At 34.8% G+C, this 20,040-nt stretch overlaps 1 protein-coding gene across 4 annotated transcripts in view; it reads right to left on the minus strand.

The window, feature by feature from the left end:
- Window positions 1-3,128: 3,128 nt before the first annotated feature.
- Bicd1 (BICD cargo adaptor 1) overlaps window positions 3,129-20,040 on the minus strand; it is a 131,929-nt gene continuing 115,017 nt past the window's right edge. For 2 of the 4 annotated variants that reach the window (XM_021165150.3, XM_021165153.3), the window contains 2 exons: window positions 16,031-16,106; window positions 3,129-9,813 (listed from right to left, as the gene is read on the minus strand). In XM_021165150.3, coding sequence (XP_021020809.1) covers window positions 16,059-16,106 — 48 coding nt within the window. In that variant the 3' untranslated portion in view covers window positions 3,129-9,813; window positions 16,031-16,058. Of the gene's footprint in view, window positions 9,814-16,030; window positions 16,117-20,040 lie in introns of all 4 variants that reach the window. The other 2 variants (XM_029478583.2, XM_021165151.3) reach the window with 2 other exon arrangements.

Consider the following 20,040-nt stretch of genomic DNA (forward strand, 5'->3'; position numbering starts at 1 on the left):
TGCATTGCTACCGAAAACATGAGATGTCTTTTCCAACCTCCACAAAATTAATTCCAAATGGATCAAACATCTTAATGTTAAATGCCGAGGGCAGAACTTGTAGAAACTAGGGTTCTCCGAGTTTCTCATTCTGCCAGGGATCTTTCTACGCACAACCCACTGTTCCAAATGCTCTTGAGCAGATACAGCTGACATAGTAAAGTTATGCAGAGGCTACCCTCAGGTGCAGCGATTGGTTAGGACATCAAGGGACCACACTGGTGGCCGCAGGTTCCCACCCAGCCGGGGGAAAGACCCACCACACCAGCTCCCGCTGCTCAGCCCCCTGCTCCTTCCAGTTGTTGGCAGTAACCCTGTGCTCACCATGTCGCAACTTCGGAGCTTGCCTCAGAACACCTCGCAGGACCCAGAAGCAGGGCTCAGAGCACATCACACCAAATCATTCAAGTATGCTCAGAAGGTAAGCGGAACCAGTCGCATAGCACCCGAAAGAACCCTCCTCCCCTTCTGATTGGCAGATCTGCCTAAGGCTCTGATTGGCCAGTGAGTCTTAAGTGACATGATTACACTCTAACCCTTAGGGATTCAGCACCGTGGTTCCTGGCCCAAAACTTCCAGTCCAGAGTCAGACTTTTTCCAGTTCTGCAAGGATTTGCATTTCAGTAGATTTTGTGCCTATCCTCCAATAGCCTACTCATCTGTCTTCCACCCATCTCCAGGGAGGACCCAGCACTTAGTTCCTGCTACTCAGCCATGTGCTCCTCCCCTTTGTGGGTAGTGACCCTGGCTCACCAGGTACCGACTTCAGAGATTGACTGAGCTCCCCTCACAGCACTCGGTAGGCATTTCCCCTTCTTCCTCCTGGAATCAAGGTAGATAGCATGCATAACCCGTTACTCAACTTGCAGTGGAGTTATTAATCTGCCCCACAAGTGGAAGGGTGCCCAGAATATTAACAAAGAAGGATTTTAGGAAACAAGAGCTTCGTGGCTTCATGCTGGGTTCAGGTAAACTGCAGCTACTTCTCACCTGGTAGGTATGAAACAAAGCAGGAAACAGATGACAAACACTGTAGAACACTATTGTTATCTGGCACATCGTCCTCAATGGGAAGGTTAAAAACAAAAACAAAAACAAACAAACAAACAAAAAACCAAAACAACAACAACAACAACAAAACCCACAGGAGTATTAGTGAAGGTTCTCTAGATGAACAGAACTGGTAGAAGGAATCTCTCCATGTATGCAGAAAGTGGATTTATTAGAATGGCTCACAAGCTGTGGTCCAACTAGTCTGACAATGGCTGTCAACCAATGGAAAGTTGGAGAATCCAGTAGTGTTCAGACCATGTGGCTGGATATCCTAGTTGATCTACAGTATATACCAGAATTCCAGAGAAGAAGGCTTTAGACCAGGAAAAAACAAAACCAAACCACCACCACTTCCACCACCACCACTACAAAAACAAAAACTTGCTAGCCAGAGGTAGGGCAAGCAGACAAAGAGAAAGAGCTACCATCTTCAATGTCCTTTATATATTATAGGCTGTCACCAGAAGCTGTGGCCTAGATTAAAGGTGGATCTTATCACCTCATAAAATCTAAATTAAAGAAGGGGTTTCCCACTCCAAAAGCTATAATTAAGAAAAATCACACATAGTACCGAAACTCTTTCAGTTTTAGTTAATTCAACATGTTCACATACAGGTTTTCCTACTTTTATAAATGATAAGTAAAATCCTCTCCTGAATGTGGTCACAATGTCAAAGCTGAGCTATTTAAGGTTATTCTTAGCTCAAAGTCAGTAGAAACATATGTAAACTATAAAAATGATATACAGGGATGTTCACCTTATAAGATCTAAGATGAAAATCCAGTAAATGACAATGTGAAAGTAGATTGCTCAGGAGACAATGCTTCCTGTTGATTATGATGTGTGATCTAACAGATAAATGTATCCATGCCACAAATTCAGAAAACATCAAGCAAAGTCACCTATCAGAACTGTGGATACCTTTCTTAGAGGAACAGCTTTGCTGAGCTATTTTAATTTCACAATAGGGCTGCTTTAGCCTCTGAGTAGGCTGGCTTCCATGCAGGACCAGAAAGACCTCATTTTAACTATATCTGACTACTGTCTGTCTCAGGGCTATAATATCATTATATAGAATTGTATTTTTAAGCCTTAATATATATATATCAAGCTATATATATATAGCTTGCATGTATCTATATGCAGTACCAACAAAGACCAAAAAAAGGCAGGAGATTCTTGGGACTGGAGAATCAGCAAATGGTGAGCTATTACGTGGTTTCTGGCCATGAAGCCTCGGTTCTCAATAATTGTGGGAGCAGGCGTGTCTCTATTTTGTCTGCTTTTGGCACACTTTCTCTCATGTTAGGTTGCCTTGTCTGTTTTGGTGTGAAGGCTGTTGCTTTGTCTTTTATGTTTTATGTTGTCATGTTTGGTTGTTATCTCTTGGAGCCCCGCTCTTCTGATGGGAGATGACCTCTATTTTGAGTTGTTTACCTTCCTGCTTTAAGGAGTTTCCTGCAGGATTGAATGATTTAATCTTGGAGGGAACAGTTATGCATACTAGATATTAACCTAAAAGCCTAAGATATAGCAGAGAACCACTAAAAAGCTTCATACCCCCAAAATGAGAAAGATATATATATATATGAAGAGAGTTAAATTGCCAGAAGCCATTAGCTTCTGCCTTCCAGAACAGTAAGAGAGAGTTAAAGGTCAGAGGTCATCAGCCTTTGGCCTTCTTCCTGCCTCAGTACTTGACTGTAGGGGGCTGGGCCACCAGCAAAGCCTTTCTTTTCTTCTTTTTTTGTTCTTGAGGCAAAATCTTCCTGGCCTTAACTTGTGAGCTCAAGTGATCTTTCCCATCCTCCTGTCTCCGTATTTCCAGTAACTATGTCAGAGAAGTGTCAATGTAACTGGATTAAAAGAGACTTTTTTGATGTTTCTGAAGGCTGGTCAATTCTTAAGCTTTAGGAATGTAAAAAACTATTGGTATTACTGTATAAGAAAAGGCCAAGTATCAAATAGATTTGTAGGTCAAACCTCCTAGAACAAAAGCAAAAACAACAAAAACAGTAGTTTTTAGAAAAGGGAATGATTTTTAAGACACTTTATTTTTAATGTTTTCTGTGCCAAAGAAGAAGAGGCAACTTTAACCAGGCCCATAAATTGGATCAGTTATAAGGGTTTCATTTTTGTTCATTAGCACTTCACATAAACCCATACTTGCCTGTTTCCTCCTTAACCCTGCACCACTGTAAAATAAAACAGAATCAAAACAGATGATCCCCAGAGAAGCTGGTCTACTATGATTTATATTGTAGAAGGGTCCAGTAAAAGCGACCTCCCTCGAGTTTGCTGGCTTAGCTCTTTCCTATGTAAAAGAAAAAAAGAACCATCTCCATAATAAAGTGTCATTTTCCTTTCATTAAAACAGTGTTTCCTGTATTAATACATTTCTAGTTTAATTTAGCTAAGTGCATTTTCCTGCCAAAATACCCTTTAAGGAAACATTATGAGTTTGGAAAATGGAAAATGAAGTTGATACACATCACAAAAGTATGCAGAAATGTTAAGACAAATAAGATCTTATATTGGATAAAAATATATAATCATATAGTGATTCCTATACTTTTTATTTCTTGTAGGTATAAATAAAAATGGCAAACAGAAAAATTGTAAACTAATAAAAATTTAACATTGATGAAATAAACAAAAGATAATCAGTTTATTTACTGGAAAAAGTTTTGCAATACAGTATGGTCAATTGGTAAGATTAACCAAGATAATAAGTATTAGTATCTAGTTATTTCCTTAGCAGTGGGGTGCCTTTCACAAATATTGAGTGCACAGAAACAAACATATGACATAAGGATTCTCCCTTGAGAAGTTCACTTGGGATTATCTACAAAAAAGTAAAAAGAACAGCAAACAATAAATTTATAAGAACTTTTTGTACTTAAATGCATGTGTCTTTGATAATGTCGCTGATGTTTGGATTTCAAAAATAATTAGCAAGAAAGGCATTTCTTAAATTAGTTTTTCAGTCATGTTTTCATGGTATTGTTATTATTAGATAGAAACACTTCACATTGTTTACTCCCCGAAGGCATAATAACAAAGGCTGGAATAACTGAATCATTACAAGGGTAATCATACAGTGTAAAAATTAGGTTTGACCACACACAACACAAATTTTAACATGGGAAAGAAGCACAACGTCAGAATCTCATCTTCATATATGCATAGCCATGCAAATAAAGACACTGAATATATTACAAAAAAGTCATAAAATATTTTCAAAAATTGTTAATTGACTCTAACAGTCAAACCATTGAGCTTAAAAGTTTTGTGGCAAGAAAATTAAAAAGTATTTCCTCTGATATGACACATAGTCATAGCTATGAACCCAATGATTCCTTCTGTTTCTCCTTTACAAGATAAAGATTTGTCAACACAACAGTATCATTTCCCTTAACTTCATAGTTCTCTGATAAAGACTTTTTTGGAGAGGCAGGTGGATCTCTGCAAGTTTGAGGCCAGCCTGTTCTACACAGTGAGTTTCAGGACAGCCAGGAGTATACAGAGAAACTCTGTCTAAGAAAATAACAATAAATAAATAAAATAAGATGTAAAAAATTATTTTTTTGAAAAAAAAAAAGCATACATCCACACTAAGAAGCATCAAATTTACTTCTCAACGGTCTCATTAGAGAGGTATATTGAGCAGAGACTGATTATGTACAGAAGTTAAAATAAAAATAAATTCTCAGCAAATGTAGAGCAATTAAAGAAATTATCCGAATCAGCAGGTCATTTAAGCTTCAGTTCAATTGTGGCAGATTATTAAATAACTCCATCTGAGAGATGTAAAAATAAACTTGAGGAATAAAGCCATGCGCTTCAGTATGGAAAGGAGACCCAGTGCATGTAACAGCCTCCTTCATTCCTAATGGCGAGATCATACAGCAAGTAAGATTTCTATATAGAGTCAATGTTATGGATATGGGAAAGCTTACATAATATGAAATATTTCATGCAAACGTCTTATACTCTTGCTTTACACTAATGAAGGTTAATTTTGCTCCTCATAAACAGATTGCCATTTCTGAAAAATCCCAAATTTAAGAACATTTTAAATTTTAATACTAATTATCTCATTAATTTATATCTTGAGTAATAAACAAGATATCTTATTTGAAATCTTTTGGGTATTAAAATAAAAACAGGTTACAAGATATTAGGGACTATGGTGGTTAAAATAACATTTAAAGATAAATTTATTTTCAAAAAACTCATCTTGGGTTATTAGTACAGAAAATAGATATGGTAACTCAGGAGCTAGGACACTGATTTTGAAGTAAGTACTTTTCAACCTTGGCACTGGCCATGCTGACTAGCATGACTTCGGTAGCTTTCTGCTTTATTTGAAATTTATTTAAATTTTGAAGCATTAATGCACTATTATTTAAATCACTCTGATTTACTAAAAACAAAAGTTTTAAACATTATGGGTTTTACAAATTTCATTATATGTACAATATTAATTCATTTGTGACATCCTTGGATTGAATGAACAGGATTTTATTCAGGGAAATATCAGTGTTTGTTTTGTTGTTTATTTTGCAGTGCAGTGGGTGCTATCCTCTCACACAGGTTCAGCAAACACCCCATGGCTGAGTTACTCCCTACTCCTGCCCACTGATTTCTTTGTAAGAAAGATTAAATCTTTTGTCTGAATTATACAATAAAAGTTGACATTTATCACAGTAGAAAATATATTTGATTTATTCATATAATTATTTGTAACCTGTGCTTGGTTACTGGAGAGGATTTCATTCAATATAGTATATGAGGGAACATCCAAATTCTTAACTAGTTTAGTAGACCAATTGTTCATGCTTACCTAATAGAGAAGGGCTTATCTGTATAAGAACATGTTCTACAGCATAGATAAAGCAAATGTTAAGGACAGAAGATCTTTGTGTGTGAATAAAATTTAAAAAGTATTTGTCTCCTCTATGAGATTGCATACACTGTATTTATGAAGTTTTCTTGGGTATATTTGTTTTTTAGACTCTGACACCGAAGCTTCTTTAAATGGAGTTGCTACACTTCAGATACCTTTAAAGAAATCCTCTTAAAAATAATAAATATCTTAGAAAATTAATATTGTTATCCTAGTTTAAAAGTAAAAATTTTCTATGACCAATCAGTAAAAATTCAATATATTTTAAATTTTAAAACAAAGGAATCATAGAATTGTGGACTCCTAGGATTATATATTATTGTAAATTGTCTATACTCACAAGACTACCAGTATCATTTCAGTTTTTAAAAACAAATCTTTATAGTTATCCAATGATTAATTTTCCACTTTAAAATATCTCTTTCCTATAGGTACTATTAACCCTTCTCATTTAGTCATATAGGCTCTGTAGCTACTCTCTGTCATTTGTTAAGTTCTTTTTGTTGGATTTCATTATTGTACCTCTTCTCCTTTAGGCAAATATAAAGTATAATTTCCAAATAAGTCTTTTCTTCATTCCTTTATAGATTTATATTCTCTAGAAGTTTTCAAAATTCATTTTTCCTCCTCCCCCTTCTTTTAAATCCAGAATTAGATATGCAAAAGGTTTATACATCCAAAGTTTTGTTCATGCTCCTAAGCACTTAGGCCAAAAGCAATTTATTGCTTCTTTTTATTTTACTATTATGTTTTAATGAAAATCCTTAGTGAAAAAGCATTTTTTGCATACTAATTCATCTATTCAGCTTTGTAATTGTGCTTACATTAAAAAAACAAAAAACAAAAACAAAAACCCGTGGCAACCAATAAGATGGCTCAGCAGGTTAAGATGTTTTCCACTAGGCCTGATAATCTTAGTTCAATCCCTGGGATCCATCCATACAGTTGTGGGAGAGAAGCAACTTCTGTAGGTTTTCCTCTGACTTTCCCACACATGCTGTGGACAGTGTGTGTGTGTGTGTGCGCGCGTGTACACACACACATACACACACTACAATGTAATGAAATGTATAACAGTAGTTGTGCGTGAGCACACACACACACATGCACGCACTACAATGTAATGAAATTTTATAACAGTAGTTGGTTACTTTGATAACTGATCTTAAACATCACCTCTCACCTTCGTTCAAAGTGTCTACAACAATTAGCATTTGTAGAATTTCTTTACTTTATATTTTAATATCAAATGCACCTTCAATTCTCTTATTGAGATTCATGGGTTTTTTGTTTCACCAGTTTTCACTTTTTACATTCTGATATTATCTTTACAGGTACTCATTTTTATCAGCACTCTACATTTATTCATTGAAAGGGTCCGTAAATAAATAAAAATAAATACAGCTCAGTTTAAACTGCACTAAATGATGTTACTACATAAATACATGATAGTCTCTTACTGCTTAGCAATAACTACCTACTTTTGTGCTGAAAATGAGAAATTTGTTTCAAAATTTCTGTATCTTCTTATTAAAGTTGTTAAAATTAATATTTTATAGAATTAATATTTCAAAACAAAAATTTCCACTATATTCAAATAAACAACTATAATAAAATAGTTTATAACAGACAGTGATAAATTTCATATTGGAAGAAGTCAACTCTATTCACAAACACAATGCAGCTATGTCAACAGTGGTTACACAGAGAAGAGATCCACTGTTGAGTTCCCAGCCCAAAGACACAACTTGCTTTGAGGTACTAATTTCCTCAGGTACAAAATTAACTTAGTAATTCTGACACTTCTTGGGTTTCGAATCACGCTTAGCAAAGGGGGAAAAGAAAAGAAAGAACAGAGGAAGTTGTCTTTAATTGAACTCTGACAAAAATCTGTACTGTCTCACTAAGATTGGCACCAGGTAGACTTAACACCAATAAATGAGGAAAATGTATAGGAACAACCAAGTAATACAGGTGGGACAACTATGTGGAGATTCTGATTGATGAGAAGTTCCATAGGATCTATTATTAATCCGATAAAGAACACAAAATCTTTGGGTTGTTTTGGTAACTATGACTGGTACTCAACAGGAACATAACAAACAAAAAATATTTCTGTAATGTGCTTTGTGGCTGACAGCTGACCTTAGGTCACTCCATAAACATGCACATCTTTCCCTCCACAAGATGGGTAGCTCTAAAATCGCCATTGTTGGTGTCCTACAACACTAGTCATCTTTTTGCTAACAGTGAGGACTAGTTCTGTTTTGAAGAAAAGTTAAAGATACTGTTACATGAAAAAATAAAACCTTTATGGTTTTATGTAAGTTAAGGCTACCTGACAAAGACAAGGAGTCAGGGTTAGGCGCAATTATGTGGGCAGCACTTGAGAACTGAGGAATCCAAGTTAGACCTTACAGCTCAACCAGCTGTTGTCCTTGTTTTCTCAATAATGCAAAAACTAAATTTTTCTATGAAATTCTATTGCCTTAAATAAAGTCATAAAATTACCCAGCAGAATCTGTAAATTAAGTAGGAACATGTCTTATCTCAATATAATATGACTGTAGGCACCTGAGTGTTTGTTAAAAGTAGACAATGAGCTAAGGTTTACTATCTATTTTTTTTTTTTTTTTGGCAAGGAAGATTCATTGCGGAAAAAGAAAACAAACAACAAAACATACACTTTCTGCATAAAATAACTATCCAAGGCTACCTTACAGTTATATATGTATATATTTTTGCATTTATTGTGATCCCTTTTAGTGGGAAACCCATAGTAAGACCCTAAATTTGGAAAAGTTTAAAAAATTTGTGGTCATTAAATAAGCACACCATTTCTTTCCTTCAAGTAATTTGTCCTTCTTTAATACGACCACACACACACACACACACACACACACACACACACAGGAGCAGCACCAATATATCTATCTACTCAACTGCAATTTTTAAAAATTAAAGATACCCTCAAAACTTGATTAAATCAATGAATCATAGCTTTGCCTCTTTCTTAGATTTACTTAATAAATGTTTAGTGAAGAAACCTAGTTAAAAAAATAACTGACAATTAATGAGTTACTGATTAGAAAATAACTGCATAAAGAATATTCATGTAGCAGCAAAACAGTTATTGTTAACATTCTGATGCACCTCATTTGTAATTTTCTGCAAGAAAAAGGACCAGAATCTGTCTGGTTTCAGATTTTAAACTAAATTAAAACTTTAAATAACTAAGTAAACTATGACTCTTTAAAAATAAATGAATTCTGCTTACAGAAATAATCTTTATAAACATAAACCATACAGAAAATAAAATATAAAGTAAGTTTCAATGAAAATTATTAGAATCATCATCTATAGCTGACTTTGGAGTATAGGGAAAGATGATTTTACAGCATATCTATTTTACATTGTCTTGGTTCTTTTTTATGCTATGGAGGTGAAGCCAACTATCTGAAATACATGTTTCATTTCAGTTTCAAGTGAACTGTTGCCATTTGATTGCAGGTCATCTGTGATTCAGAGAAACCAGAAATTGATCACACGAAGGTCTATGCATCATTTTATTCTTCTGAACTCTCTTTACTCTTCAAAAATGATGGACTGGAATCCACATGTACATCTAACATCCAAGAAGAAAACACCCGCTAGATCTTAAGCAGTGCCCTCACTGTGACTAAAAAACCTTCAGTCCAGATATTCATCCATGAGAGATGAAGACTAGGGGTAAGGAGGCTTGGCGAGACAATGAAGAGGTGCACACTGTGAGCTGGAATGTGGCTGTTCCTTACTGAGGGCAATGTCCGGACTGAAAATGAGAGAGAAGGCCGTTAGTAAAAACAAGCTGGTAAACAACCAAGTCCACTGACAGTCAAATTATTGTCCTATACATTTTAAACACATGAACAGAAATTTTGTGAAGAAAATAGTTTAAAACCAAAGCATGCCAAAAAAATAAATAAGTAAAAATGAAGGTTTTAAAAGCAAAGCATGGGGGCAGGGGTAAGAAAGTAAAAAGAAACGTTGAGAACAGATACATGAACTTGTCCCCAAGTCAAGTATTCAGATTTTGCAGTTTCCAACTCCTAGATCTCTGAGTTGGCAGTAAAGTGTCATTAGATCAGTCCTTATCAAACTTTATAGTGGGTACAAGTCACCCAAAGATCTTGGTAAAGGAGACTTTGAGTTAGCAGGGCCAGGAAAGGACTCTAGAGTCTGCATTTGTAATGTGCTAGCCAATGGGCTAAGACATCAGAGTTTAGACGAGACTAGAGTTTACTAGTAGAGACTCAAGAAGATAGTTCATTTGCTTGTGAAGCCAAGTTTGCTCTAAGGAGTCCTCCACTTTGGCTTGATGGTGTGAAAAAAAAAAGAACTGATAATTTTTATGACATTTTGTTAAGTGAATGATGTTGTTTTCTAACCAATAGGCCACATCTGAGAGCCTCAAATTGTAATGAACCTGGTCATTCAATGTATTGATGAATAATTGACAAATAAAGTAGTAAAATTAGATTTCCTAGGGTAAAATTATAAGACATATCTGGGCTTACATGTTTTAAAATGTGACTAGCAAAAGGGAAAGGGCACAGTGAGAATATTTTTTAAATTGCAATTCCCCATATATTGTGAATTTTAGTATCATATAATTAATTTCTATAGGGAGTATTTTATATAACTTATTATATATATATGTATATATACACAATATAATATTATTCATTTAAATATTTCAAGGTAATGTTTTGGATGTGTTAATTAAAATTTGTATTAAACAAATACTTTTGAAGATTTGGTAGTGAAATTGTCAATCAGATATATCTGTTGAACATTAGTATAAAATCATAATTATGTAAATAATTAGCTAGACATTACATCCTTTCCTACTCTTTGACCCACTGTAAATTTAGTTTAAAAGGAAACTGCTGTTCTATATTGATGAGGATGATCAATGATAAGAATTATCTTTCCTATTTTTTTTCCTTTTGGTGATGCTTGCAATGAAACCAAGATTTCATACAGTTTGGGCAAGCACTCTGTGACTAAGCCCAACCTATATGGTTAAAATGTAGCAAATATGAAATGGTAGAACAAGGAACAAGAAGATAGTGTATGATTTATCTAATTAATGATAAAAGAAAAACAATATTGGGTTAGGTTAAACTTGATCTTCCCAGTAGTCAATGATAAAGGAGATAACAAGTTAACAATAATTTAGAAAGACATTCCTCAGACCTTGTGTTTCTTTCTGTAAATTGTTGTAAGTTAGAAAATAGTTCTTTCTATGGAATTAAACATAAAACACAGCGCAAGTTATAGCAAGCAGTAAGTATTATGGTAGTCATGTTATGCATGAAGGACCTTGTACGATTCAGTACTCTTCTTCCTAGAGTGTTTTTGCAAGGCTAGCTGAGGAATATGGCAATAGCCTGAGCAAGGGTTATAGTTCAGCTGGCCCAACATCTTGATGGTCATTCATGATGACATAAAATTATTTTCATTATTTCAAATTTCTTATAAAGTGAAAGAATATTTTAAACCATAGTATTAGCATTTGAAGTTTGCATAAAATGCAGTAATGTCATGTATATTTTATGTCTATATACTAACTTGTAAGAAACATATTCTTGACTGACAGGTTAATGAATTATTTTTAAAATAAACATTTGATATATTATTTACTAGAAAATTTTATAAATTTAGTTTCAATTTTGAGTGCTAAATATCTTTAAAAGATTTATTATTCAGCTTTTACCACAAATATGTTAACTTTTCACTGGAAGATGATGGAACAGTGAGCTTAACACTTCATGTTCTTTCTTTTTTAAGATTTACTTATTTTATTTATAGGAATACACTGTTGCTGTCTTCAGCCACACCAGAAGAGGGCATAAGATCCCATTACAGATGGTTGTGAGCCACTATTTTGTTTCTGGAATTTGAACTCAGGACCTCTGGAAGAGCAGTCAGTGCTCTTAATTGCTGAGCCATCTCTCCAGCCCCGAGGTTAACACTTCATTACTGAGGTTTTCAGGTATTAAGTTGGACATATCTTCAGGAAGTTTGGTAAATCTTCAAAACGCTTATTTTTTTTTTGTCTTCTTCCTGGTAAACACAACTTAGCAGATGTGCAGATGTGATAAATAGTAAACATTTTTATATATTTAATTTATATATTTAATATATTATGTCCAAGGTTACAACATCATTTCCATTACATCATTATATATAAAGATTTAAATAACTTAGAATAGAATCAGCCTGCAAAAAGTCCAAAAATTTTGAATTATATTTATTGAAACATGACATACTGTGCTCTTACCTTATATTTCAATGTTATTTTGTGGTGTTTTCCATCTCCATACCTTGTATATTACTTATATAGATTGTGAATGATAATTCAAATAAAAATTCTAATCAATGCTAAAAAACAAAGTACATAAATGTTCGATATGGTGGCATACACCTATAGTTAAAGCTATTTGGATGGTTGGGGCAGGAGGATCACTTGAAGCCTAGAATTCAAGGAATTCATGATAAGCCTAAACCACATAGGAAGACTATGTTTCAAAAAACAAAACCATATGTGGAAAAGTTCTACATTTTGAGTGTAAGAACACTATTAAGAAATTATACACCTTAAAAATTATGTGAGTAGATTACATATGTATAGCCCTGAATTTGATCTGTGGTACTAAAAAAAGTTACAAAAATTGCATAAATATATACATATAAACAGGAGGGAAGTAAACTTTTTTTTTCAAAATGAGAAACTCAGAGAACACCTGATCTGAACTCAGCATTCCTAGAAAATTTTCTCATGTTTCACTGAGTATTCACTTTTCAATTGAAAGAAACTGAGTCAGCATAACTTAAACAGGCTTTCTTTTACCAACTGTAGGTACAATGACTGGTTCCTTATCTGAGGTGCAGCCATGCTCTACAATGGACAGGAAATAGGTGTTAGGTCACTTGGCTCAATTGTATTAAAAAATATGTGGCATCTGACAGTTGTTTTGAATGCCTAAACCTAGACTTCCTCCTTTAGAAAAGTATAATAGCTGTTTAACCTATACAGGAATCACAATGACTAACACATGCGAAGAATTTACCCTTGCCTGGTACCCAGTAAGAGTTCTAATGTTGGTTGTATATTGCCCTTCTTGCCCAGAAGGAGTAAGAGGGCAGTGCAGAACTGACTCTGATCCTCTTACAGCAGAAACCATTCAGAACCCAAGCCACCCTGAAGAGGACTCCTTTCAAACCTCTATGCATTAATAATTTCTTTGAGTGAACTATAAAAAGAAAGAAAAGTCTGCTTTGGATATGCTATGTCTACTTGGATAGAAACTAGGGTGTCTGTAATTCTCTAAATTGTTTTTTTTTTCAACAAATCACCCCCCCCCCCCAAGGAGACACGAAGCACCTAAATTTAGTAATCTTAGAACAGAAGGAATACATCTGCACTACTGCCTTATGGAAATTCTTTTTTTTTTTAAGATTTATTTATTTATTATATGTAAGTACACTGTAGCTGTCTTCAGACATTCCAGAAGAGGGCGTTAGATCTCATTACGGATGGTTGTGAGCCACCATGTGGTTGCTGGGATTTGAACTCAGAACCATTGAAAGAGCAGTCAGTGCTCTTATCTGCTGAGCCATCTCGCCAGCCCATGGAAATTCTTAAAGCAGTAGTATTACAACTCTGTCCAAAAAAAATTGATTTGTCACAAAATAAACAAAATTTTGGTCAGGGATGGCAATGTACAAAGTGTTAGTGCTAACAGCAGACAGGGCAGACATGTCAGGCCCTTCATCATTGAATTCCTCCAATGTCCATTTTCTTCCTTATTTTGTAAATCATCATCATCATCATTGCCAACAGAAGCAGTTTTCCAAGATGACACATGTAGGAATGTAAGAGGTAGAATTACAAGCTAGAAGTCTGACTCCAAAGCCCATTTACTCACACATGTAGTCTGCATTGATGGAGCATCTGTACTGCATTGACACTACCCTAGTGCCCCAATTGAGGGAGGCTGCTTTGTGGAATCTAGACTACAGGTTTCCGGGTCTCCAAACACTATACTATACTATACTATACTATACTATACTATACTATACTATACTATACTATACTATAGAATCCCTCTCAGATCAACTTGAGTATTCATACTAATATTCAGTTACTTATAATTGAAATTATCCAGAACTGGCTACTACTATAAATTCCATCAATACATTAGTAAAGAACATTTCTGAGGGGCTGGGGAGATGGTTCAGTAATTAAGAGTATATGTTATTCTTGCAGAGGACCTAGGTTCAATTCTCAGCACCCACATGGTACTTCACAACCATTCTAACTCTGCTTCCAGGAGATCCAATGCCCTCTCCAGACCTCCCCAAGTACCAAGCATACATGTGGTATACATAAATATAAACAAACAGAATACACATAAAAAATAAAGTCAATAAATCTAAAAAAAGAAAAGAAAATAGTTCTGAGATAAATATCCTCTTACTTGAAGTGGTATTGATCAGCTTTCTAAGAGACATTAATCAGAAGACACTGTCTAGTGACTATTTATCAATGTACTTTGAGGGCTGGGAATGCAGCTCAGTAGTAGACCCTTTGACCTAACATATGAGAGAGCACAGGTTCAGTCTACAACACTGGAGGCAGTGTTCTACTTACTTAGGCAATAGACCACATAACATACTAGCTTTGGATATATTGCTTCTGTATTGGTGATTATCCAGCAAAGGCATGAATATATATAGTCTGCAACTAACAGCTACTCATCTTAGACACACACATGGAATCATGTTTGAGCTGGTCCTTGCTTGATACAAGCCCTCCTCTGGTAGGAGAACAAAAGATACATTAATGTATATTAGTAAGTAGACTCTAAAGATCATATCCAGACTCCAGAGGCTTGGTACCAACAGAAACCAAGTAAATGAGGATGAAAGACACTGTGGAGATGAGAAAGTTCTGATGGGATGATTCTAGGCTGTGGGTAGTCACTTAGGATGGAGGGAACTAGTAACTGTTTTGGACAGCTTAAAAATCAAATATGAACTGTCAGCAAACTCTCCTCTCAGTGCCTAGGAACTCAAGCAAGTTTTTTTTCCTGTTTGTTTGTTTGTTTTGTTTTGTTTTGTTTTGTTGAGTCAGGGTTTCTCTGTATAGCCCTGGCTGTCCTGGAACTCACTCTGTAGACCAGGCTGGCGTCGAACTCAGAAATCTGCTTGCCTCTGCCTCCCAAGTGCTGGGATTAATGGCATGTGCCACCACTGCCTGGCTCAAGGATGTTTTAAACATGCCTTTAAAACACTTCATTTCAGATAAAGGGAAAATAATCACTGCAAATATTCTTTTGGGAATTCAGATTTGAGTTTTTCTCTCCATTTTCCTCCTTTCCTCTTTTTCTTTTATAGATTTTGAAGACAGCTATTCTGTATCAAAAGCTGGCCTTGAACTCACTATATACCTCATTCTGATTCAAACTCCACCTCTTACCATAGCCTCTAAACTGCTTGGATTACAGGTATGTACTATCACAAATGGCTTTTCAATTCAGTTTTAACAATGGGACTGAGTAAACAGAAAATGGAAACCATTAAAACTGTCCTAGAATGGACATCAGATAAGTTTTATATACAATTTCATATATTTTCCCTGTTTGTTTACCTGAGAAATGTATTTGAAGGACAAAAAGGTAAAAGAAAAGTAGGTCAAATAACTTAACAATTACATGTTTAAGATTGGAGGCAATGAAACACTGGAATAACTCAAATATTTTCTCACAAAGGGGAAATGAACCAGCCTCTATTCTATCAACTAGTGGTTGATGACATAGCACTAACTCCTGTGCATGCTCATTGGAAATATGAATAAGGGTGAAGTCATGTAGCCAATTCATGAAAAACATGCAATAACATAAAGATGCATAGGTAGTTATGGTCTTGGGAAGGGGAGCTGACATGCATCTGGTGGGAGAAGGAAGGACCTGTGAATTTACCTGACCGTTGGGTAGTCTTGCCTCCCAGCTAGTTGTGAGCACTGTGGCGGTACGGAGGCAGCAGGCTGCTGACAATCTACAAGAAACTAATAAATTAGACATGTATACAAAGAGATGACACAACGGTGTTAGCAACAGTAACTAAATCAGCTGCCTGAGATTTAGTGAGGAATGGAACATTTACTTAGAAACATCTAGATTAAGTGTGTTGTTTTTCTTTCTTTCTTGGGTGTGTTTTTTTTTCCTTGACTAATGCCAATAGAAAAGATTGAATTTTTAATTAATGTCTTAGAAAAAAACTAATGACATAAAATTAGTAGCAAGATTTTAATAGTACATTATGTCCTATGGCCATTCATATTTGGTGTTTTGATTCCTCTAAAATCAGAATCTATTAATATTAAAAATTCTAATTTCTGAACTTGAACATAATGCTGATTATTTAATTAACAAACAGATATGCTGTTCTAAAATGAAATATATTCAGGAAATAGATTTTATTGTCAGAGCATATAGTAATATTGTTAAACTCATAGATATTTTGAGAAAGCCAAATAATATTTTATTAACAAGATATTAAACAAGAAAATTATATTTACAGTTTTCTGGAAATTGATTGTATGTGTTGAAAAGAATTGCTAGCAGAAATCTTAGATGATTCATTATATAATAAAATTTTAATAAACAGGACTGATGAAGGAAACCAGCCTTATTAATGGTGCTCTTTGTTTTGTTTTTATTACTTTAAAATCAGATACTATAACTCACATTAGATTAAATAAATTTTATAACTTGTTATTATGTTAATCAACAATTCCAAGAAAATAGGTATATAAACCATCAGAAATCAGTCTGCTCTCTGGCACTGGGTTCATAATATTAAAAACATGCAAGAGGCTATTTGGAAATGCATACATAATATTTTTGCAAAAAAATCTTTAAAAAAAAGTAAAAATAAGAGTTGACTTGAAAGTTACTCTTAAAGCATTTTCTTTGGTGAACAGTTTAGATATGTGAAAATATAAAGCCATGTCATCTCAAATTCTAGATTTACAGGCTTGAGTTAAAACTCTATTGACAAATTTAGAAAGCTACTGAATTTTAATTGAGCCACCAGATAGGCAAATTTTAAGTTAACCAGGTCCATGCTGCCCTTCTTTAAGTACAGTGGGAGGAAAAATGGCCTGGACATGTACTCTGTAATCTTTATGTTTGTCAGTAAGGGATAAATGAAACATTTCCAAAGCAGAGTTAGCCTTTGTTGAATAGCAATCCTTAAACTCAATTGGAGTATCAAAATTATTATTTTTCAAATCTTCTGTATGCCAGAAATAATTTCTCTGCCAATGCAGTCATGGCTTATCATACATTGAAAATACTCCTTCTGATAATAATTAGGAAGCAGATGATCAAGACCACAAAGCACTCCCTTAATAAGCTGTGTGAATTGGTAGCTCTTTACATTTATAGTGAACATTATGTTCTCTTACCTTTTTAAAGGTTGATTTGTTTTTATTTTATGTATATGAGTATTTGCCTACATGTACATATAGTATGTGTATCATGTGCGTGCTTGGTACCCACAGAGGTCAGAAGAGGGTATCAGATCCCCCTGGAACTACAGTTACAGGCAGTTGTGAACCATGTAAGTAGAAGTGATTTAGGTCTTCTCTAAGAGCAACAAATTAAGAAATCACTGAGACATCTCTCCAGTCCTATATTCTCTTTTGAAAAGAAATCACTTTGCTGAGCATGGTGGTATATGTCTAATCCCAGTACTTGGGAGGCAAAATAAGACAGATCTTTTGGCTTCAAGGCCATCCTGTTTTACATAGTGAGTTCCAAGCCAGCCAAAACTGTATAATAAGACTGTTTAAAATAATAATAAGTAAATAAAAAATATAGAAACCACCTCTTGTTATTGTTAATATTTTACATTTATAAATATTTAACTAAGTGCTGTTTTTTGTTTGTTTGTTTGTTTTCGAGACAGGGTTTCTGGAACTCACTTTGTAGACCAGGCTGGCCTCGAACTCAGAAATCTGCCTGCCTCTGCCTCCCAAGTGCTGGGATTAAAGGCATTCACCATCATGCCCAGCCTCTAAGTGCTGTTCTTAAGAGAAAAAAGCAGAATCCAAATGCACAAAACACCATTTATTGATGTGAATAAAACTTTAAAAGCTACATTGTTCTGACTCCATTGTCTCTAAAATCTCTCCTCTTGGGTCCACACACCTTTAGTTATGCCCACTTTACGCTAAACTGAACCACAATATTTTAACATACACTCTGCAAGGTAAAGCAGGTGTTCTGGGAGATAGAAAAGATCTTTCTCAGATTTCAGTTCCTGATCTTTCAGCTCTGACTATGATCTTCTAGGTCAGACAGACTCTCGAGGCAACTGTAGCAGAATCTTATTATTTTTAAAGCATGAAAGACACAATTATGTGGCAGTTGATACTGTGATTTACTAATTAAGATAGTTTCAACTATTCAATAATCAAATTACTAACTTTATGTTGGAGACAGTGGGGACAAAAATACAAAGATAACATATCTGCTTTATTGAGAAAGACAAACATATTCAGTGAGCACTTAACACTAACATGCCATGGAGATGGTGATGATGAGGAAGAAGTGACTGCATCTGAAACTCATTTCTTGCTTACCATGTGTTGGGCACTGTATTTTCTGGCTACTTAAAGTTCTATCAGTTACCTCCAAAAGTATCAAGGTTATATAGTGAGGGAATATCACTATACAGTTGAGACACTGATTTGAAGAGAATCAAATACATCAAAAGCACAGAATAAGATATAGCATCCAAGAACAGGAATAATGTTTTGTGGTTTTGTTGGTTTTGGTTTTGGTTTAGTTAGTTTTTTGATTGGTTGGTTGGTTGGTTTTGGTGGCTGGAAACAATATATTTCCCTGAAAGAAAAGAAGAGGTCTTGCTTTAAAGTTTTCTTTCAGGTTATTACTACTTTTAACCTTTTTGATGCAATTTAGAAAATTCATTAATTTCCTAAAGACCAATGCCTTTGGAAGTCCAGAAACCGAGTAATGGCTGCTTGAGAACAGTGAGAGTAACCTGAATGGAATGAGTTTGAACATTAGGTTTTGGCTCTTCCATCATCCCACAAGACACTATGGATATCATTTAGAATATGAGTACAATCTGAGCTGTGGAGTATACAGCCTGCCAGGATGAGGCTCTAGGAGAGGTTTCCTTGATTACCACATACTCTGTAAAAAGAACAGTGTCACACAAGTCTCATATAGCATTACTTATTAAAGCCTATTTCCAAGGTGGAAGATCTAATCCAGCCATGGTTCTTAGTGGAAATGTATCTTTCATACATATCTCCTTCTCTTAGCACCATAAGCTATATCCAGTACTACTCAAATGTCCATAATAACCATCTGGACCTCTGAGTTTCCTTAATGCCAAATAATCCAAACTCTTCTTATGAGACATGGTGGCAACTTCTCTCATTCTCCTATCACGTAGCTCCCTTACCCTGGAGAACATAGTCCAGGGACATCTTTTTAACCCTGAGGTGTGTGACAATGAAATCATATGTAGTCTGGCATGACTATAGAAGAGTAGCTCAGAAGACCTGCCTCATCAAAATCATCAAAATTCTATGAAAATATAATCTGTATGACATTTAAAGGAAACCACATTTCACTGCTATTTTATGCCAATCTTTCTTTGTTTATAGGTGGTGATAACAAGTCATGTTTCTTCTACCCTGTGCTTATGGATATATGTTTAAATGCCAATAAAATATGGGCATACTTATCATATACATATATAGCCATTATTAATATGTTTATAATTCTAATGAAATAGTTTATATAATTTGTGCTTTGGGAATTGAACCTAGGGCCTTGTGCGTGCTAAGCATTCATTCTACCACTGAGTTGCAACTCTGACTTCTACTTTTTAAACATTATATGTTTATCCCTGATGCATTTTTAGCCTTTTTCTACTTAATGTATCTTTT

Source organism: Mus caroli, unplaced genomic scaffold (genome assembly GCF_978045245.1).
Source record: "Mus caroli unplaced genomic scaffold, Mus_caroli_1 scaffold_7, whole genome shotgun sequence".
Lineage (NCBI taxonomy): Eukaryota > Metazoa > Chordata > Mammalia > Rodentia > Muridae > Mus > Mus caroli.